This window comes from Bufo gargarizans, chromosome 3, assembly GCF_014858855.1.
Source record: "Bufo gargarizans isolate SCDJY-AF-19 chromosome 3, ASM1485885v1, whole genome shotgun sequence".
In the NCBI taxonomy this organism is placed as follows: Eukaryota; Metazoa; Chordata; class Amphibia; order Anura; family Bufonidae; genus Bufo; species Bufo gargarizans.
Genome location: NC_058082.1, coordinates 477243196 through 477266897, shown reverse-complemented (window position 1 = coordinate 477266897; position 23702 = coordinate 477243196). Strand labels below are relative to the sequence as shown.

The 23702-nt window shown below is 45.5% G+C and overlaps 1 protein-coding gene across 3 annotated transcripts in view; it reads right to left on the bottom strand.

Annotated features, from left to right (window-relative positions):
• Positions 1–23702, bottom strand: part of ZSWIM7 (zinc finger SWIM-type containing 7) — a 161960-nt gene that overhangs the window by 11156 nt on the left and 127102 nt on the right. For all 3 annotated transcript variants that reach the window (XM_044283764.1, XM_044283762.1, XM_044283763.1), the window contains exon 5: positions 23074–23178. In XM_044283764.1, coding sequence (XP_044139699.1) covers positions 23074–23178 — 105 coding nt within the window. The remainder of the gene's footprint in view (positions 1–23073; positions 23179–23702) is intronic.

Sequence of the window (23702 nt, the reverse complement as noted above, 5' to 3'; positions counted from 1 at the left end):
ACACTAAGACACAAATGGATACCAAACCAGCGGGCAGTTTTAAATGCGAAATAAAAAGGTGCCTATGTTGCCATATGATCACACATAACCGAACAATGTTCAGCTCAACTAAAAATGGTGCTATGTTTGCGATCAAACACCACTTAACATGCCAGAGTAACTATGTCATATACTTAATCGAATGTGAGTGCGGCCTCCAATACGTGGGCCGCACAACACAACCACTAACTACATTGTAGAGTCAATCAACACCGATATAATGTACAAAAACAGTGTCCGAAGCACAGTATCTCCAGACATTGTGCGAATACACCAGAAATGAACAAACATGCCCTAACAATTACTCCAATAGACTTTATACCGTATAATCCATATAATAGATTCTGTAAACTACAGAGGAGAGAAGTCTACTGGATTTACCAACTGGACACCTTGGTCCCATATGGATTAAATGAGATTAGTGAAACCATATTGTAATTTACTCAGTAGGCACAGATTAATAGCCCCCCTCCCCCCCTTTTTCTTTCTCTTCCTTTCCTTTCGAGGTAAATACATTGAGTCCTTTAACGTTAAAAAGGGACACCCTGTCAGTCGTCGTTAAACATGACTGTCACCATGTAAATACATGAAAGAATATAAAGATCTAGTACATAGTGATAATATCACTGACATCAACAAACGCTTCATATACCCCTTTCCATCTTAACAGGCTCAATGTATACATATATACGTAAAAATATATATGCGTCCACCGTACAAAACTATATACATACACCACAACTGTGCACATTAGCACTTTAGCATGCCCAGTGGTACTGGACTACAGGCATATCCATAAGCATATACAGTTGCAAGAAAAAGTATGTGAACCATAATCATGGAATCATATGGATTTCTGCACAAATTGGTCATAAAATGTGATCTGATCTTCATCTAAGTCACAACAATAGACAATCACAGTCTGCTTAACCTAATAACACACAAAGAATTAAATGTTACCATGCTCTGTGGTATCCTCCCATGAAATCCATTCTTGTTTAGTGTTTTACGTATCATATATTCGCTAACAGGGATGTTAGCATATGCCAGAGACTTTTGTAAGTCTTTAGCTGACACTCTAGGATTCTTCTTCACCTCATTGAGCAGTCTGTGCTGTGCTCTTGCAGTCATCTTTACAGGACAGCCACTCCTAGGGAGACCGTTTTTTCATCCGTGGGTCTTCCTTGATTTTTGGAGGATCCATGGACATGAAAAAAAAGTCGTTTTGGTGTCCGTCTGGCCGTGCGGAGCCAAACAGATCCGTCCTGAATTACAATGCAAGTCAATGGGGACGGATCCGTTTGACGTTGACACAATATGGTGCAATTTCAAATGGATCCGTCCCCCATTGACTTTCAATGTAAAGTCAGGAGTCCCTTTTATACCATCGGATCGGAGTTTTCTCCAATCCGATGGTATATTTTAACTTGAAGCGTCCCCATCACCATGGGAACGCCTCTATGTTAGAATATACCATCGGATTTGAGTTAGATCGTGAAACTCAGATCCGACAGTATATTCTAACACAGAGGCATTCCCATGGTGATGGGGATGCTTCAGGTTAGAATATACTCAAAGAACTGTGTACATGACTGCCCCCTGCTGCCTGGCAGGACCTGCCAGGCAGCAGGGGGCAGACCCCCCTCCCCCCCCTGTATTTAACACATTGGTGGCCAGTGCGGCCGGCCCCCCCTCCCTCCCCATGTAGTACTGTAGATTCATTGGTGGCCAGTGGGCCCCCCCTCCCCTGTAGTACTGTAGATTCATTGGTGGCCAGTGGGCCCCCCCTCCCTCCCCTGTAGTACTGTAGATTCATTGGTGGCCAGTGGGCCCCCCCTCCCTCCCCTGTAGTACTCTAGATTCATTGGTGGCCAGTGGGCCTCCCCCTCCCTCCCCTGTAGTACTGTAGATTCATTGGTGGCCAGTGGGCCCCCCCTCCCTCCCGCTCCTAATTAAAATCTCCCCCCTATCATTGGTGGCAGCGGAGAGTACCGATCGGAGTCCCAGTTTAATCGCTGGGGCTCCGATCGGTAACCATGGCAACCAGGATGCTACTGCAGTCCCGGTTGCCATGGTTACTTAGCAATTTGTAGAAGCATTATACTTACCTGCGAGCTGCGATGTCTGTGACCGGCCAGTAGCTCCTCCTACTGGTAAGTGACAGATCATTAAGCAATGCGCCGCACAGACCTGTCACTTACCAGTAGGAGGAGCTCCCGGCCGGACACAGACATCGCAGCTCGCAGGTAAGTATAATGCTTCTACAAATTGCTAAGTAACCATGGCAACCGGGACTGCAGTAGCGTCCTGGTTGCCATGGTTACCGATCGGAGCCCCAGCGATTAAACTGGCACTCCGATCGGTACTCTCTGCTGCCACCAATGATAGGGGGGGAGATTTTAATTAGGAGGGGGGGGCCCACTGGCCACCAATGAATTTACAGTACTACAGGGGAGGGAGGGGGCCCACTGGCCACCAATGAATCTACAGTACTACAGGGGAGGGAGGGGGGGCCGGCCGCACTGGCCACCAATGAATTTACAGTACTACAGGGGAGGGAGGGGGGGCCGGCCGCACTGGCCACCAATGAATCTACAGTACTACAGGGGAGGGAGGGGGGGCCGGCCGCACTGGCCACCAATGTGTTAACTAACAGGGAGGGAGCGGGGGCCGGCCGCACTGGCCAGCAATGTGTTAACTACAGGGGAGGGAGGGGGGGCCGGCCGCACTGGCCACCAATGTGTTAAATACAGGGGGGGGAGGGGGGGCAGCAGGGGGCAGTCATATACACAGTTCTTTTAGTATATTCTAACCTGAAGCGTCTCCATCACCATGGGAACGCCTCTGTGTTAGAATATACTGTCGGATCTGAGTTTTCACGAAGTGAAAAAGCTTTTATGCAGACGGATCTGCGGATCCGTCTGTGTAAAAGTAGCCTACGGCCAGGGACCACGGATGTGGATGCCAATCTTGTGTGCATCCGTGTTTTTTCACGGACCCATTGACTTGAATAGGTCTGTGAACCGTTGTCCGTCAAAAAAATAGGACAGGTCTTATTTTTTTGACGGACAGGAAACACGGATCACGGATGCGGCTGCAAAACTGTGCATTTTACGATTTTCTACGGACCCATTGAAAGTCAATGGGTCTGCGAAAAAGAACGGAAAACGGCACAATGGCCACGGATGCACACAACGGTTGTATGCATGAGGCCTTACTGTGGACTGATGGCCACCAATAATTCTACAGTACTACAGGGGAGGGAGGGGGGGGCCCACTGGCCACCAATGAATCTACAGTACTACAGGGGAGGGAGGGGGGGGGGGGGCTGGCCGCACTGGCCACCAATGAATCTACAGGGGAGGGAGGGGGGGACGGCCGCACTGACCACCATTGTGTAAACTACAGGGAGGGAGCGGGGGCCGGCCGCACTGGCCACCAATGTTAAATACAGGGGGGGAGGGGGGGTCTGCCCCCTGTTGCCTGGCAGCACCTGCCAGGCAGCAGGGGGCAGTCATGTACACAGTTCTTTTAGTATATTCTAACCTGAAGCGTCCCCATCACCATGGGAACGCCTCTGTGTTAGAATATACTGTCGGATCTGAGTTTTCACGAAGTGAAAACTCAGCTCTGAAAAAGCTTTTATGCAGACGGATCTGCGGATCCGTCTGTGTAAAAGTAGCCCACGGCCAGGGACCACGGACGCGGATGCCAATCTTGTGTGCATCCGTGTTTTTTCATGGACCCATTGACTTGAATGGGTCCGTGAACCGTTGTCCGTCAAAAAAATAGGACAGGTCTTATTTTTTGGACGGACAGGAAACACGGATCACGGATGCGGCTGCAAAACGGTGCATTTTCCGATTTTCCACGGAACCATTGAAAGTCAATGGGTCCGCGAAAAAGAACGGAAAACGGCACAACGGCCACTGATGCACACAACGGTTGTGTGCATGAGGCCTTACTGTGGACTGATGAACAGCAAGGCTTTTGGAGATACTTTTATAACCCTTTCCAGCTTTATGCAAGTCAACAATTCTTAATCGTAGGTCTTCTGAGAGCTCTTTTGAGCGAGGCATCATTCATATCAGGCAATGCTTCTTGTGAAAAGCAAGCCCAGAACTGGTGTGTGTTTTTTATAGGGCAGCTGTAACCAACACCTCCAATCTCATCTCATTGATTGGACTCCAGTTGGCTGACACCTCACTCCAATTAGCTCTTGAAGATGTCATTAGTCTAGGGGTTCACATGCTTTTTCCATCTGCACTGTGAATGTTTACATGGCGTGTTCAATAAAAACATGGTAACATTTAATTCTTTGTGTGTTATTAGTTTAGGCAGACTGTGATTGTCTATTGTTGTGACTTAGATGAAGATCAGATCACATTTTATGACCAATTTATGCAGAAATCCATATCATTCCAAAGGGTTCACATACTTTTTCTTGCAACTGTATATACAGAAACACATACCTGCAACTGTCCATCTAACCCCAAATAAGGAATAGTACAGTCATTAGCAACCCACTTCCGATGCGAGCCAGAAAACAACAATATAAAGGACAAGAAAATATCACCTACTGCATGAATACCCCTGACACACTATGAAAAGAGGCCTTCTCCCCCCCCCCCCCTTTAAATATCCTCGCACCAGCTGTAACTGCTACCCAGTCCCTTATGGCATATTTTTTTAAAAACATGCTAACGACCTCCGATAACCAGCTTTTAATTAGTTATGGAGTAACACAAAAAAACTGAGTGGAGACATTTATCCTATTTATTGTTCTGGTTTTATTTCCCTTAAATATTTTATTCTCCTTTTTGCCCCATGTGGGACCCAATGAGCAAGTAACCCAATCTCTGAGAATGTAATACATAAACCGGAGTCCCCGAGCGCTCTACTGACACAGCAGAGGTACAACCGGAGAGTCCGCTCACAGCCGCCTACCTCCACACTCATAGATACAACATGAGAGGAGGACGCTACCTGCAGCTGAGGTACGGACACTCGGGCAAGCATCTCCCTGAACTGTCACTCTGAAAAACGTCATCCAGCTATGTCACCGCCCACAAACATTATGACCACAGACAAGATACCATCTGAGGCAGCTACCTGACTCTGAGTACACGGCCAAAGAGACGTTGTACGACCAGTCACTGTCCTTGAATGTCAGCTTTTCAGACCACTCACTACAGCATCCGAATGACAGAAATGCGGGAAAACTGCTTTGTTAGAGCGACAGTCTTTTTAGATATCTGCACAGCTTCACTTCTCACCTGTAGGCACCACAAAGATAAGAATGTGGGGTATTTCTAAGACAGTAACCCTTCTAAAAATATTTTTTTCTCAAAATGTATGTGAAAATTTATTAACAATTTGAAGGAAACCACATATACCAATTATTTCACCCTATAATAATTTTGCGCTCACTACATCACTAGATACATGCCTAAAGGGATTTAGTTTTTAAAATGGGTCATTTATGGGGGTTTTCTATCATTTTGGCAGCTCAACACCATTACATGTGTGCAATGAGGCCTGAACCATTTTCAATTTATTTTCTTAAAGCCACTGGGTGCTCCTTCATGTTTTGGCCCTGCCGTGTGTCAAGACATACGATTAGGGCCACAATGGGGATAACTCTGTAATTGGGTGATACATTTTGAGTTGGACTTCTTCATTTCATGTGCTATATACCAAAAAAATAAGTATTTAAATTGACATGTGTAAAAAATGAAAAAATAAATTCACCTGCTTCGCATTCATTTCTTCCAAAAGTGAGTGGTCAAAAAACTCACTATACCCCTAGATAAGTACCTTAAGGGGTATAGATTTCAAAACAGGATCATTTAAGGGGGTTTTCTATCATTTTGGCAGCTCAACGCCATTACAAGTGTGCAATGAGGCCTGAAAACATTTTCTGAAAGCCACTGGGTGCTTCCTCATGTTTGGGCCTTGCCGTGTGTCAAGACATAAGATCAGGGCCGCAATGAGGACAGGAGAAACGGGGTGATACATTTTGGGGGGGTACATTTCACGTGCTATATACAAAAAAAACTTTTAAATTGACACTTTTGTGTAAAAAAATAAAAAAATGTTCTCCTACTTACCATTAATTTCTGCAAAAAACTAGGGTGTCAAAAAACTCACTATACCGCTAGATGAATACCTTAAGGGTCTAGTTTTCAAAATGGGGAAATTTAATGGGGGCTTTCTATTGTTTTGGTAGCTCAACGCCATTACATGTGTGCAATGGGACCTGAAACATTTTCAAGCAAAATTTGTGTTCTGAAAGCCACTGGATGTTACTTCAAGTTTGGGCCCTGCCGTGTGTCAAACCATAAGTTTAGGGCCACAATGGGGATATTTCTGAAGACAGGAGAAAGGAATGATACATGTTGGGGTGTACTCCTTCATTTTTATGTGCTCTGTACAAAAAAATTATCTTTAAAACAATGTTTTTGTGTAAAAAAATGAAAATGTGATTTTTTTTACCTTCTTAGTAGTAATTTCTTTAAAAAACTGGGGGTCCCTAGATGAATACATTAAGGGGTCTACTTTTCAAAATAGGGTCACTTTTGTGGGGCTCTATTATTCTGACACCTATGAGCCTCTGTAAACTCGGCTTGGTTTGTAAGAGCAGCCAAAATAAAGTAAAGTAAAGATGTGGAAATATACTTCTGATAAAAATATTGAATAGTTTTTATGTACGTATATATGCAAAATATTGCAATTGAAAATAGGAAAAAATGACAACTTTTACAAATTTTTATTTATTTTTCACTTTAAAAAAAAAAAAAAGTATACACAGATAGTATCTGTAAAATTTTACCACCTAAGTAAAATACAACATGTGATGAAAAAAATCTGTCAGAATTACTTGGATGTGAGTCACAGTTATTGTAGGGACGCTAAAATAAAAATAACAAACCAAATGTATTCTGTTACTTGACATTGGGGAAACTACACCTAGAATATACTATAAACATACAATACCATACTAAGGAGCTATCGTGGTACTATTTATTGATCTAACTGAGTACATATGTGTATACACAGGCACATTCGTTCCTATATATTCAATAGGGAATTTGGTTTTGTATTGCCACCAGTTGTAGGATTACCTGATATTTTAATAAATCCGCCATACTAGATCCCTGTAATAGAAAGGTTTTGTACCTGTGTACACAGGACTGACCTCCATATGGTGCAGTTGACGTCTGCCCGGGGGAGTGTCTCAGTGAGCGCTCCTGCCTTCCGAGTAGCGTTCAGCTGATTGCCTGCGCCGGCCATAAGTGGGCAGAGCCACTTGGTTAAAGTACCCTGGTTTCAGTGGCCGCTTCACAGCCACACAAGTGCCGGGTGCTCTGCCACGTGTGAGAGGTAGCTGGTATCAACAACATTTAGGCTCCTGATGAGGTGGCTACACCAGAAACGCGTCGAGCCAGCGTTGCTCCTTAGCCAGAGTTAGCAGATGAATTGAATATGTATTAGGCAGCGTCAGTTACATTTTGATGTGAGCCAGCAGTGAGTGAGTTCAGCATTGCAGTATGGGTGTTGGAGGATGGGTAGGCTGTTTAGGTAATAAGCTGAGGGTGAGAGCAGTGTTCACCACTAGTTATCAGTCACATACTAGACCTGAACCCCCGCCTCCTCACTATAGATATTATACAGGAGCCATAGAGTCCAATATCATAGGTACTTAGTCAGATCTACAGTGTACAATTATCAGGGGGAGAAAACACAACTGGATCGCACAGTGTACACTACAGGCCGCTCCCAGTTGAATATATAGGAACGAATGTGCCTGTGTATACACATATGCACTCAGATCAGTAACTAGTACCACGATAGCTCCTTAGTATGGTATTGTATGTTTATAGTATATTCTAAGTGTAGTTTCCCCAATTTTAAGTCAAGTAATAGAATAAAGTTGGTTTGTTATTTATATTTTAGCGTCCCTACAATAACTGTGACTCAGAACCATTGGTGACGTAATTGTGAATATCCATCAATAATTACGGCAAATTTTTGTTAGAATTACTTGGATGTGCAAAACTTTTAATTAGTTATTCTCTGCTAAAGGTACACATACCAGGTTTCCAAAAATCTTGCTTGGTCATTAAAGGGGTTGTCCGGGTTCAGAGCTGAATCCGGACATACCTCCATTTTCACCCAGACAGCCCCCCTGACTTGAGCATTGGAGAAGTTTATGCTCCGATACTCTCCTTTGCCCTGTGCTAAATCGCGCAGGGCAAAGGCATTTTTAGGAGTTCCAGTGACGACGGCACTGATGGGCGGTTATTGGTGCTGCCATAGCCAGTAAAACGACTAGGGCAGCGCTAAAGCACGCCAATCAGAGCCGGTGAAGTCACCGAACACACTGCCAGTGTATAGTTACATTACCCTACTTCGTGAGATTTCCCTACCTCATAATTTTCCTGTCGCACCCGAGATGACGTTTCGGGGCGTTCCTTAGTTTTGACGATCTGGGCATGCGCAAAAGGACAGTTTACGGAAAATCTCACTGCGGAGTTCAGCAGCACCCCGGGACACTGCGGATAACTCCTGAAAATCCATCCGATCTCCGCGCCTGCGCAGTGTGGGCGTAGGGAAAAATTACGTCCCAGTGTGCAAGCGCCGAGGGTAGTACAAACCGGATTCCAAAAAAGTTGGGACACTATACAAATCGTGAATAAAATACTGAATGCAATGATGTGGAGGTGCCAACTTCTAATATTTTATTCAGAATAGAACATAAATCACGGAACAAAAGTTTAAACTGAGAAAATGTACAATTTTAAGGGAAAAATATGTTGAATCAGAATTTCATGGTGTCAACAAATCCCCAAAAAGTTGGGACAAGGCCATTTTCACCACTGTGTGGCATCTCCCCTTCTTCTTACAACACTCAACAGACGTCTGGGGACCGAGGAGACCAGTTTCTCAAGTTTAGAAATAGGAATGCTCTCCCATTCTTGTCTAATACAGGCCTCTAACTGTTCAATCGTCTTGGGCCTTCTTTGTTGCACCTTCCTCTTTATGATGCGCCAAATGTTCTCTATAGGTGAAAGATCTGGACTGCAGACTGGCCATTTCAGTACCCGGATCCTTCTCCTACACAGCCATGATGTTGTGATTGATGCAGAATGTGGTCTGGCATTATCTTGTTGAAAAATGCAGGGTCTTCCCTGAAAGAGATGACGTCTGGATGGGAGCATATGTTGTTCTAGAACCTGAATATATTTTTCTGCATTGATGGTGCCTTTCCAGACATGCAAGCTGCCCATGCCACACGCACTCATGCAACCCCATGCCATCAGAGATGCAGGCTTCTGAACTGAGCGTTGATAACAACTTGGGTTGTCCTTGTCCTCTTTGGTCCGGATGACATGGCGTCCCAGATTTCCCAAAAGAACTTCGAATCGTGACTCGTCTGACCACAGAACAGTCTTCCATTTTGCCACACTCCATTTTAAATGATCCATGGCCCAGTGAAAACGCCTGAGCTTGTGGATCTTGCTTAGAAATGGCTTCTTCTTTGCACTTTAGAGTTTCAGCTGGCAACGGCGGATGGCACGGTGGATTGTGTTCACTGATAATGGTTTCTGGAAGTATTCCTGAGCCCATTCTGTGATTTCCTTTACAGTAGCATTCCTGTTCGTGGTGCAGTGTCGTTTAAGGGCCCGGAGATCACGGGCATCCAGTATGGTTTTACGGCCTTGACCCTTACGCACAGAGATTGTTCCAGATTCTCTGAATCTTCGGATGATGTTATGCACAGTTGATGATGATAGATGCAAAGTCTTTGCAATTTTTCGCTGGGTAACACCTTTCTGATATTGCTCCACTATCTTTCTGCGCAACATTGTGGGAATTGGTGATCCTCTACCCATCTTGGCTTCTGAGAGACACTGCCACTCTGAGAAGCTCTTTTTATACCCAATCATGTTGCCAATTGACCTAATTAGTGTTAATTGGTCTTCCAGCTCTTCGTTACGCTCAAATTTACTTTTTCCAGCCTCTTATTGCTACTTGTCCCAACTTTTGGGGGATTTGTCGACACCGTGAAAATTTGAATCAACGTATTTTTCCTTTAAAATGATACATTTACTCGGATTAAACGTTTGATCTGTCATCTACGTTCTATTACAAATAAAATATTGACATTTGCCACCTCCACATCATTGCATTCAGTTTTTATTCACGATTTGTATAGTGTCCCAACTTTTTTGGAATCCGGTTTGTATAAATATCCATTTCGCAAGCGCTGCTAACCCTTTGCTGGAGCTATTCTCATATAGCTCCAGCAAAGGGTTAGCAGTGCTTGCGAAATGGATATTTATACTACGCTCGGCGCTTGCGCACTTGGACGTAATTTTTCCCTACGCCTACACTGCGCAGGCGCGGAGATCGGATGGATTTTCAGGAGTTAACTGCGCTTGCGCAATGGGCCGTAATATTTCCCTACTTCGGCTCTCCGGCGCATGCGCAGTGTCCCGGTGTGCTGCTGAACTCCGCAGTGAGATTTTCCCAAAACTGTCCTTTTGCGCATGCGCAGATCGTCAAAACTAAGAAACGCCTCCACACGTCATTTACGGTGCGACAGGAAGTTAGAAGGTAGGGACATCTCACGAAGTAGGGTAATGTAACGTTAGCGCAGGGCAAGGGAGCACTTCGGAGCATGAGATGCTCCAATGCTAACATCAGGGGGGCTGCCTGGGTGAAAATATGGGTATGTCCGGGTTCACAGCTGAACCCGGACAACCCCTTTAAGGCTTGGTCACTAAGAGGTTAAAGAGGAGCTGTTCCCTCTCCTGACATGTCTGTTTTAGTAACTCATTGTATTCCCTATGCAATAACAATTCTGGAGCATCTATTCTTATGACTCTATGTTTTGCTATTACTTTATTATTCCTCCTAGAAGTGATGAATGAATTACTAGCAGTTTAGAATGAAGTTTCAGCTGGACGTTACCAGTTGAGGGGTGGGGTGTCCCAGCAAAAACTGACACTATCCAATCAGTGCTGCCAGTGTCAGACACATCCCAACTGGTAACAGCCATTCACTGCAAACTGCTAGTGTTATGGACTATTGATACAAAATGGATACTTGCTTGTTGAGCTACGATGGCGGCCAGGCATTCTGCCAACACCTATAAACTAGAATCTTACTTTGTGTTTTTATCATGTGTTTCTTTGTGGTTTCCGTTCAGCTCAAGCAAGCAGTTACAAAGAAAGAAGTAACAGTTTCACCCAGGAACAAGGTGGGGGAGTGAGGAGGAATTTCCTCTGGCCGTCAAGGTTACAGAAAAGTAGAGAGTTCATAGCCAATAGAAAATATATACTTTATCTTTCACCCCCCCTCACTCCCTCCTCTCGTGAAAACTATGTATTGTCTGTTTTCTTAGAAATAAACCAGAGATCCTTTTTAACTCCATGTAGTGAGTTGTCTGTCTGATCTCTCCGTGCACGTATCTTAATTGATTTGGAGCAGTACATCAACTGAACTGACAGCTTTGTCAGAACCAGAACAATTTTGGCGCCCAATCGTGGGGCTCGAGGATTGGACCCTCTGTTCCCGTACCCCCAGAGACCAGACGAGAAGAGGCGCACTAACGGACACCGGGATCGTAACCCGTGATATGAGGTAAGAAAATTGAGTCATCTTGCCCATAAAGTGTCCCCTGGTGTAGCCTCTTGGTGTTCGTCTGAGGGAGGGGTGCGGAAGCAGTCTGGGACGTCCTCGAGGGCATGAAAGTAAGAACCCCATATGTTTTCTTAAAGTCTTGATGTACTGTGTTGTGCCTATAAGTTGTGAAGACCCTGTTGACAAGTATCATTGACTGGAGACACGGAGTTCTCCTGTGTTCCTGTATCGGAGTTCAGCCCGGTGTCTGACTCAAATCTCCATAAAGGGGACGATCACAGATGGGTGGAGAGCGGTTCGCGGTAGCCCAGAGTGTGCTGACCGGAACTCAAAGGTCTTCACGTCCAGTGATTACTCTATGCAGAGGTCTTTAGGCGGCTTCAGTAGGTACGAGAGATAATGGGAAATGAGGAAAGTGTCCCGAAGGGTTACTGTTCACCTGAACAGTACGTGGCGGACAGGAGAGGCAAACGCTTCATAAAAGGATTAAGTAAGTTGGAGAAGAGTTATAGTGTCTGTAAAGGAGGCATCCTATGTAGTGCCACCTGGCAAGTGTTGATGATAAATTGACAGACATGGTCCGTGTGTGGTTGGACTGTAGTAAAGAATTTGAACAGACCGGGGGGGAACTAAATTTTGATGAGAAAAGACAGAGATATTTCTGTAAGCCTGGTGTTGCATTGATACATGACTTGCCACCACCCTATAATGGCGCCGGGAAGAAAGCAGGTGGGTGGACCTGCAAAACATGCGGTCAACAGAATCCCTCCTCCCGTGATACGTGCCTTCCCTGTGGGGTTCCCCACCCACAAAACCACACCTTGGTAACTACTCCCCGGCACGTCCCATTACTTCCCGTGTTAGCTACAGCGCCATCTTGTCCCCAGCCAACGCCCATGAACGGACCTTTAATATCATTCGGTCCGGACCCCCCCGTCACTCCTATGTCACCCTTGCCCCTTCCTACTACCTTGTACCCCATGGTTAACCCGGACGGTACATTCATGCTACCCCACTCACCTGCCACCCTTACTCCTATAATGGTAGGGGGGCAACCTGATGAAGCAGAACAGGGGGATGCAGGCGGTGCTGCAGAATCAACAATGGGCATACAAAATGCACCGGGTAATATGCAGACTCCTTCGCGGGGTACCCCGACAGACTACGGGGATCCGCCAACTTTATCCCTGGCACCACAGTGGACTGTACCCATGACCGTGCGCCCATCACGACGTTCACAAGATCAAATACTGCAGGGTCAGATTACAGAGTTACAAAAGAACTTACAGAAAATTGAGCAGGGAAACCTTGAGACACTGAAAGAAGCCCTAGCACTTAACCGGCCACAGGGACCACCAAAATATGTGTCTTTCACCCCACAACAGTTATTCACCATAGTGAATTTACTGCCTGACCCTGAGACCCATCCCATGCCCTTTTTCAGGAAACTGTCCCAAGTGCATCAAACCTATGGGTGCACATGGTCGGACCTGCAAAGTATAGTGGAAAACAAGACAGGTGAATACTCCTCACTGATAATGGATCAAATCCACATCCCTGAGCTTAAAGGTGCTAACTTTGACCCCCGGGATCATGAGTCTGGAGAATTCTTTATAGAACAACTACAGAAATGGGCGAAAGCAAGATTAGCAGACCAATCCACGACATTACAAGATATGACACAGGAAAAAGTTGAAACTGTCGAGAAATTTGCTCAGAGGATTAAACAGAATTACAAAGACATGGGTTTTAGTCAGAATGAGCCTGTTCATCTCAGACTCTTGGCCCGCTCATTTGTCGATGGTCTACGACCAGAGATAAACAAAGCCCTTGTGACCTGTCGCCCTGAGTGGAAATCCTTGACACTAGATATGCTGGAGCAGATTGCAAAGGGTCTAGAGAGTAACACAAAGAAAACCCGTGCTGCTGTGATAGCCGTGATGTCAGGAGAAGATGGTGGAGAGCACCCACCCCCTTATGTCTGTTATGGGTGCGGCAAGCCCGGACACGTGAAACGGCACTGCCGTAGCAAACATCTGTGGCCAACCAATCAACGGCGACAGGGGGGCACTCAGCCCCCTTCATCGCAATAGGATGCTGGCAAACCAGTGCAGGGAGGGGACATTCCATATATGACAGTCTCTACCCCTCCTACCGGTCCCGCCCCTCGAGTGACTCTCGAGGTTGCAGGGAAGGAACTTTCATTTCTTGTGGACACTGGTGCAGCCCGCAGTGTATTATGTGAGACTGCCGTACCTCATTCTTGGCTCACTGACATTCAATTACCTTGTTCTGGACTGGAGGGGGTTGTGCAACATAACTCCGTGACCAAGCCACTCACAGTCACTCCCCCTAGATTCTCCCGGACTAAAACCCCCCAACTCCACCTCCCTGCAGGAGTCATGTCGCAGTTTGTTGTCAGCCAAACGTGCCCCTTCAATCTGTTAGGCTCTGATTTTCTTCAGAAAATCCAGGCTAACATACAGTTCAAAGAGGATGGAACAGTCACCCTCGGTACAGCCCTACACCCGGAGGATACTTGCCTCCTTATGGCATTAACCACACTTCAGGACGCTGACTCATATGAACTAGGGGATTCGCTGCAAACCATTTTGCACCTCATCCCCGATACTCTCTGGACCAAAGGACCCCAGGATATCGGACGCCTCAATGTCCCACCGGTCACTGTGACCCTGAAGGATCCCAAGGTTCTGCCATACAAAGCGCAATATCCGCTTTCTATCTCACAACAGGATGCTATTACTCTCCAGGTGCAGGCCCTCCTGCAGAATGGGGCAATCAAGATCACTACTTCTCCCTGTAACTCACCCCTTTACCCAGTACGGAAGAAAAGGGAGAAAGGGCAGCCTCCAACGTACCGCATGGTGCAGGACCTCCGAGTTGTCAATGAGGCTACTGTTCTTGAGACACCTATTGTCCCCAATCCGCACACACTCCTTGCTGGCATTCCACCCACGGCCACTACTTTCACTGTCATTGATCTGGCCAATGCATTCTTTTCTGTTCCCTTACATGAGAAATGTCAGTTTCTTTTTGCTTTCACACATGCAGGCAAACAGTACACCTGGACTGTTATGCCTCAAGGGGCTCAAAACAGCCCTTCCTGCTTCAGCAAGGCTATGTCCTCTGTTCTGCAACCCTGGCATGTCAGAGCTATCCATGCTGCCAGCTCTCTTCTAAACGTCACATCTGACGTTGTGCTGGGTCATCCCCTCACTATTCTGGCTCCCCATGACATTTCTGCCATCCTCCAGCAGACTCAACCTAAACACCTCACTGCACAGCGCCACCTCCGGCTTCAGTGTAGTTTGCTTCTGCCAGATAATGTCACCATTCAGAGGTGCCACATCCTCAATCCTGCTGCACTCCTTCCTCTTCCAAGGGGGGAGTATAATGGAGATTCTGAAGATTTTATTGATCTACATGCTGAAGAGGATCTTCAGGAAGAAGAACTATGGGCCTCAACCGACTCTCTTTACAAGGAACAAGAACATGATTGCATCACAATGATGGAAGCTGAAGTAGGGACACCACCATCAGTCCAAGACACTCCTCTGACAAACCCTCATTGGATTCTCTTTGTGGACGGCTCAAGGTATGCCGATGACAAGGGGAAGTTCCATACAGGCATGGCAGTCACAAGTTAGCATGAAGTGCTGTGTGCAAGACAATTGCGCCCAGACCAGTCAGCACAAGAAGCTGAACTCATTGCCCTCACTGAAGCCTGCCTCATGGCAAAAGACTCTACCGCCAATATCTACACAGATTCTAGATATGCCTTTGGAGTGGTTCATGACTTTGGACTAATATGGAGGGCCCGGGATTACATCACAGCTGCAGGAACCCCGATTAAGAATGCTGCAGCAGTAGCAGCCCTGATGGCAGCAGTACTCCTGCCCAACCAAGTGGCAGTGATCAAAGTAAAGGCCCATACTCGAGCTGACACCCCTGAGGCCAGAGGGAACGCCCTAGCTGACCAAGCGGCCAAGGAAGCAGCAGTGAAAGAGGAAAGAGTCCAGTCAGACCAGATTATGATAACACAAGAAGAAATCACATGGGACCTCCTGAAACAAATGCAGAAACAGGCCACTCTCAGGGAAAAGGAAATCTGGCTGAAAGAATCAGCCCTCGAAGAAGAATCTGGACTCTGGACACAAGGAAAGAGAGTCTGCCTACCCAGAGCTCTTTATCCCCTAATAGCCTCAGTGGCCCATGGGCCCACCCACCAATCCAAAACCATCATGAAAGAACTAATTGACAAAATATGGGTGGCCCCAGGGATAACCCCTGTCCTGGTGAGACATACTCAAGCGTGTCTCATCTGTGCAGAGTGTAACCCCGGCAGAACCGAGCCCACTCCCAGAAAATGTCTCCCGAAAGCCTTATATCCCTTTCAGAGGATACAAATCGATCATATCCAGATGCCAATGTGCCAAGGGTTTCAATATGTGCTAGTAGTGATAGACTTGTTCTCTGGGTGGCCAGAAGCCTACCCCGTCCGAAACCAGACAGCAACCACTACTGCAAAAAAACTGATGCAGGAGCTTGTCTGTAGGTTCGGAGTACCTGAGGTCATTGAGAGTGATCAGGGCCCAGCATTCACTGCTAGTCTAACCCAAGAGGTCTGGAAGATGGTAGGGTCACACCTGGCGTATCATACCCCATACAGGCCCCAAAGCAGCGGCAAAGTCTAAAGATTGAACGGGGTGTTAAAATCTAAAATGCTGAAGATGACCAGGGAGACTGGGCTTAATTGGGTTCAGTGTTTGCCTATAACCCTCTTTTCAGTTAGGCATACACCAAGGCCCCCACACAAACTAACCCCATATGAGATCTTATTTGGGACAGGGCCAAGAATGGGACAGTATTTCCCACAACAGTTACAAATGCATTATGAATCTGTTGCAAAATATGTGATAGCCTTGAGCAAGCAATTGTCTAATATACATGCACAAGTTTTCTCTTCCATTCCAGATCCTAACTCCCTAGAGGGAAGCCACACTCTCAAACCTGGAGAGTGGGTGGTGGTCAAGAAACACGTCAGAAGCACCCTCGAACCACGATACGAGGGACCTTACCAGGTGTTGCTGACCACTCCAACCTCTGTGAAACTCGAAGGGAGACCCACCTGGATCCACGCTTCTCATTGTAAAAGAGTGAAGGCTGTCCCACCGTCCCAGGAACCATAAGCCATGAGGATTCACATACTGATCATGACTTTGACAGTGGGCATATCTGCAGTATTCACGCCACTGGGTGATGAATGGGACAATTCACTGATACGGCACCATCAAATTTTAGTCCAGGGGTTGAAGGAGACTGAAACTCTGAGAGATTGTTGGATCTGTACCCACAGTCCCGTGAGTTCAACCAGTATGCCTTATTTTGCAATACCCCTGGACCTTTCTGAACTGATTGACCTGTCTAATTCTACCATCTTTCTCACTAGTATACACCAAGTTAAATCCAGTACAAACAAGGACAGGGAAGTAGCCTTACCTGTTGCAGGGTGGGCAGATGCCCCATGGCTCATGATAAACAGATCAGGCCCCTCGGTAGATTATAGCTCTACTCCTTGGCAAGAGGGACACTGGGCTAATGTCACATGTTTTCCTAGCTGGACACACTGTTATTGTCTCCAAGTACAAACCAAAGTTATGACATTTAGTCCACACATACACTCAGGTTGCAATGATTCAACAACAGACAGCCACGTGCAGTGTATTGGTGTAGATGCTGTGAACGGAAAGGATCTGCCCTGTAACAACCGTACTGTACAGGATCTCCTGACAGGTATATTAGCTAACGACACCGAAAGTCAGTCAAAAGGATATGAGTTGGCGAAAGGGACACAATTAGCCAAACTAATTACCCGATTATTCAATGGCACAGCAATAGCAGTTCCAGACGACATATACTTAGTTTGTGGACACAAAGCATACAAATGGTTATCCGAGAATGTCACAGGACTGTGCACCATCGCCAGGCTTACTCCTGCCACCTTTATAGTACCACACTCTGAAATTGACATAAATGCAGTACCTAAACACACCTTGTATCGTAGGGCCAAAGATAACACACCCAGACCAAATGGCAAGCCACATGTAGTAGAGATGAGCATTACCAACAAAATTGTTAGTTCCATCTTCATATATCCCATGATAATGCAGATGTGGGATCATCTGGTAGTAGCAACAGACTACCTGGATGACCAAATATGGGAAGTGATGAGACTTATGAATACCTCAAACATTGTGCAAAACCAGTTAATTATTGTCACCAACCAACACACATTAGTTCTAGATTATGTTACAGCTAAAGATGGAGGTATGTGCCAGATCGTGGGACCCTCTTGTTGCCATTACATAGACCCGCAGGGTAATTTGCAAGTTAAGGTGGATATAGAGAAGATGGCGGATTTAAGAGATAAGTGGCTGGATGCACATAAAGCTGGTAAAGATACATGGTGGTCTGATACCTTCTCTTCCCTTAACCCCAATAACTGGTTCAAAGGTATTGGGGGTTGGCTCATGGGAATTGTCCAAGTAATATTGCAGGTAGCCCTAATAATATTGGTGATATATGTAGTGATTAAGCTCGTTCTTATTTGTGTGACCCGCTTTTCAAAAAGAATGAAGAAAACTGATGAACGACCTATTATGCTCCTCTACGGTGAGGAAGGACAGAAGGAAACATCGTTCAACACAGCTCCCCCTCCTCACAATGATGCCTGGCTGAGATAGGGTGAGATGAATCCCAGGGTATTACCACAAGTCCGAGCAACCGGGAGCCTACCTATAAGGGGTAGGTTGTCGCCACTGCGGGTGAAGAGGATACGAATGGTATGCCCAGGGGATTCGCTAGGAGAAGGGAAAGTCTACAATCAAGTCTCCAAGGGGGGACTGTTATGGACTATTGATACAAAATGGATACTTGCTTGTTGAGCTAAGATGGAGGCCAGGCATTCTGCCAACACCTATAAACTAGAATCTTACTTTGTGTTTTTATCATGTGTTTCTTTGTGGTTTCCGTTCAGCTCAAGCAAGCAGTTACAAAGAAAGAAGTAACAGTTTCACCCAGGAACAAGGTGGGGGAGTGAGGAGGAATTTCCTCTGGCCGTCAAGGTTACAGAAAAGTAGAGAGTTCATAGCCAATAGAAAATATATACTTTATCTTTCACCCCCCTCACTCCCTCCTCTCGTGAAAACTATGTATTGTCTGTTTTCTTAGAAATAAACCAGAGATCCTTTTTAACTCCATGTAGTGAGTTGTCTGTCTGATCTCTCCGTGCACGTATCTTAATTGATTTGGAGCAGTACATCAACTGAACTGACAGCTTTGTCAGAACCAGAACACTAGTAATTCATTCATAACTTCTAGCAGGAATAATAAAGGATTAGCAGTCATAAAAATAGATACCCCAGAATTGGTATGACAAGGGGGGTGCAAGTAGTTACTAAGACATGTCAGGAGAGGTGACAAGTCCTCTTTTAAGGGTATCCGTCAGCAGATTTGTACATTGGAACTGGCTGACCTGTTACATGTGTGTCCTCTGCACTTTAATTGACAGGGCCACGCAGCAGAAACATCATAATGAATGGCCCTGTCAATCAAAGTAGAGAGGATGCGGCAGTTGCAGAGAGAGCTGAGCCTCTAGGTGTAACGGCGACTCCCCCATTGCTCCTAGAGGCTCATTTGCATATATTAAAACTTCATTTTTCTCAGCAATGTGGGCACATATGTACATGGGACCAACACAGATGCCTTCAGCTGCCAAGCGCACATGTAACAGGTCAGTCAGTGTCATAGGTACAAATCTGCTGAAAGATGCACTTTAATGGGGTGTTATGGTTTGGGATATTGATGGTCTATCCTAAGGAATTATATTAAAAAAAAGAAGAAAAAAAAAGAAAAAATAATCGGTGGGGTTCCCACTCTCTGCACCCCTTTGCAATAAGATGTTTGAAGAGGCCTTGGTGAAAATGCGAACGTTGTGGTCTTCTTGTTTACATGGGTCGATCTATCACCATCAAGTGGAGATGCAGGGTAGTGCAGCTTCTCTACATTCGCTTGAATAGGACGAAGGTGCTATATTCTGCACCACCAATACTAAGCAGATGGCCTGCAGGTAGATAGACCCATGCAAACAATGAAAAGGGGACACTTTCAAACAGCTGATCAGTGGAGTGATGAGAGTCGGACCCCCATGAATCTGATATTGACAGACCATGAATATCCTGAATATGGAAAACCTTTTTAATTTATAGTGTCTGTGGCTTTCTTGTAGCACTATTCCTTATCCTCCATCTCTATAAACTGTACATATTGGTGTGACTTCCATGACACTCTATTACAGCCACATGACAAACCATCATTGCCGCAGGCCTCTAGTGCACACTGCCATTGAGTTGGGCATCACATCATTCTGTACGGCTTGCAAGAAAGATGAGTCAAAGGAAGATAAAGAAGCAGCAGCACTAACGAATGTGTGTATTAGGTCTCTATGGTGGTGGCGCCTGCGGTGTTGGGTACCAGTAAGTAGTACCCCCAAATCTACCTCAGCCATGTTAGCCCCCCCATATAAAAATTTTTGAACAAAACATATGCAGTTGGTTAGATCTTTGTTAGATCAGGTTAGATCACTTGTTGTTTGCGTTAGATCTCACACAGAAGGAGAGATATTAAAGGGCTTCTGTCACCCCACTAAACTCATTTTTCTTTTGGGGGTACTTATAATCCCTATACTGCGATATATCTATACATTATGTTATTAATCATTTTCGTTCTGTAGATAAGGCAAAAAACGTACATTTATAATATGCTAATTACCTGTCTACCAGCTAGTAGGGCGTCTACTTGCTGGTAGAGCAGCCGCAAAAAAACGCCCCCTCCTCCTGTTGATTGACAGGGCCATCCGCGATCTCCTCCGGCTGGCCCTGTCTGCATTTTAAAAATCATGTGCCTGTCTTGATTCGACGCAGGCGCTCTGAGAGAAGGAGGCTCGCCCCCTCAGTGCGCCTGCGCCGATGACGTCTTCTCTTTCGGTGACGTCATCGGCGCAGGCGCACTGAGGGAGTGCTGAGGAGGCGAGCCTCCTTCTCTCAGAGCGCCTGCGCCGAATCAAGACAGGCCGCGATTTTTGAAATGCAGACAGGGCCGGCCGGAGGAGGAGATCGCGGATGGCCCTGTCAATCAACAGGAGGAGGGGGCGTTTTTTTGCGGCTGCTACCAGCAAGTAGACGCCCTACTTTCTGGTAGACAGGTAATTTGCATATTATAAAAGTATGTTTTTTGCCTTATCTACAGAACGAAAATGATTAATAACATAATGTATAGATATATCGCAGTATAGGGATTATAAGTACCCCCCCCCCCCCAAAAAAAATGAGTTTAGTGGGGTGACCGAAGCCCTTTAACAGTTATTTGCAGGGGGGGGGGGGGGCTAACCCGTCATCAGCCCCCCCCTTATCAAAAAATTGAGCAAACAATTAGCTATTTTGGAAGATATTCGTTAGATCAGGTATGATCAACTAGTTGCTTTATTAGATCTCACATAATTACAGACTTATTAAGTGATTAATGAGGGGGGGCTAGCCCCCCCACAAGCAATTTTCAGATAAAATTTGAGGCAGACTATTAGGCCTTCGTTAGATCCGGTAAGATCAAGTGGTTTCAACGTTAGATCTAATATAATTTCAGAGATATTTCACATGAAAATACAGATAATAGGTAGTATAGCCCCCCACATGCAATTTTCAGGTAAAATTTGATTCAGACTAATAGATCTGCATTAGATCCGGTAAAATCAAGTAGTTTCAACGTTAGATCTCATATAATTACAGAGATATGAATATTTGGTATTACATAAGGGGGGGGGGGGGCTAGCCCTATAATTACAGAGATATTATGGATTTTGGTTTTACATAAGGGGGGGCTAGCCCCCCACATGCAATTTTCTAGTAAAATTTCATTCAGGCTAATAGGCCTTCGTTAGATCCGGTAAGATCAAGTGGTTTCAACATTAGATCTGATATAATTACAGAGATATTATGGATGAAAACACAGATTTTAGGTAGTATTAAATAGGGGGGCTAGCTCCCCCTTATGTAATACCAAATGTCCATAATATCTCTGTAATTATATGAGATCTAACGTTGAAACCACTTGATCTTACCGGATCTAATGCAGAGCTATTAGTCTGCATATGTTTTGTTCAAAAATTTTGATATGGGGGGGCTAAGGCTACTTTCACATTAGCGTTCGGGGCTCCGCTTGTGAGTTCCGTTTGAAGGCTCTCTCCTTCGAGCCCTAATGCATTCTGAGTGGTTGCGGATCCGCTCAGAATGCATCAGTCTGGCACCGTCTGTCCTCCGCTCTGCTCAGCAGGCGGACACCCGAACGCTGCTTGCAGCGTTCGGGTGTCCGCCTGGCCGTGCAGAGGCAAACGGATCCGTCCAGAGTAACAATGGAAGTCAATGGGGACGGATCCGTTCAAAGGTGACACAATATGGTGCATTTTTCAAACGGATCCGCCCCCCTTTGACTTTCAATGTAAAGTCTGGACGGATCCGTCTGAATACAAATTGTACTTAGACTTTTTAGTAAAATATAATGCAGACGGTTCCGTCTGAACGGATACCATCGTTTGCATTATAGTAGCGGATCCGTCTGTACAAATACCAGACAGATCCGCTCCGAACGCAAGTGTGAAAGTAGCCTAACATGGCTGAGGTCCCAAATCTTCAGAATTAATCAAATAAAACCGCAGCACTCCCTGGTCCTCAATCCATGCTGGTTTAATCACCAAAAAATTGCAACGTTTTGACCTAACTGGTCTTTTTGCTTGAGAAAGACCGATTAGGTCGAAAGGTCGCAATTTTTGAAAGAATAAACCAGCATGGATTGAGGAGCAGGGAGTGCTGCGGTTTTATTTGATTCATTCATTGCAAGAAAGATGGGGAGGGACAGTGCCAGAACCGCATAAGTAAAATACTATACATAAATATACTGTCTCAGTAGTTAGTACTGGTGCCTTGCAGAGCTGGGTTCTAATCCAACCAAGGACAACATCTACATGGAGTTTGTATGTTCTCCCTGTGTTTGCGGGGGTTTCCTCCGGGTTCTCCGGTTTCCTCCCACACTCCAAAGACATGCTGATAGGGAGCTTAGATTATGAGATCCATTGGGGACAGTGTGATAATAATGTGCATATAATAAATAAAAATGTGATCTCCGCATGCATTAGGCATAAAAGAAGCAAAATACGGGTAAACTGGTCAGAGACAGGAGTTCAAGTGTTACCATCTTGTGTTCGGAACATTTTTCAGTGGTGATTTATCTAGCTGTCCTAGGCATATTACTTACCATCAAGCTGTCATTTCTTCTGAGTACAGAGAAAGAGAAGGCAGGGCAGGAACAGTAGTGACAGGCCTTGTAGCAGGTGTAGACCTTGCCTGAACTTCCAATAACCTAAGCAAAAGGAATAAATAAAACAGTGCATTAATCTCTTATTCCATAGACTGCTCATACTGCAGGGCTTTACGCCCAGGCATGTTCAGCATTTTTACATGAAGTGACTAATTGTGTACACAACCACAGTGCTCAATCACATCTGGAAACAATGGCAACATAAAATGTCCAAAAGTGCACAGTAAAGGCTCATACACAAGGCACATACCATCCGGTATGGTGACACAGCATCCCTATGGGTTAGTACTACAGACCTGCAAGAAGCACCATACCAAATGCCTCCAAAGTACCGCATATAGTCCTGCATGGCGTTATTTTTTAATCAGCTTCTGTATAAAGGCAGATGGACATGCAGTAGGGGCACATATCATAGACAACATACACTCAACTAAAGAATTATTATTATTTCTCATTAATGCGATTATCTAGTCAACCAATCACATGGCAGTTGCTTCAATGCATGTAGGGTTGTGGTCCTGGTCAAGACAATCTCCTGAACTCCAAACTGAATGTCAGAATGGGAA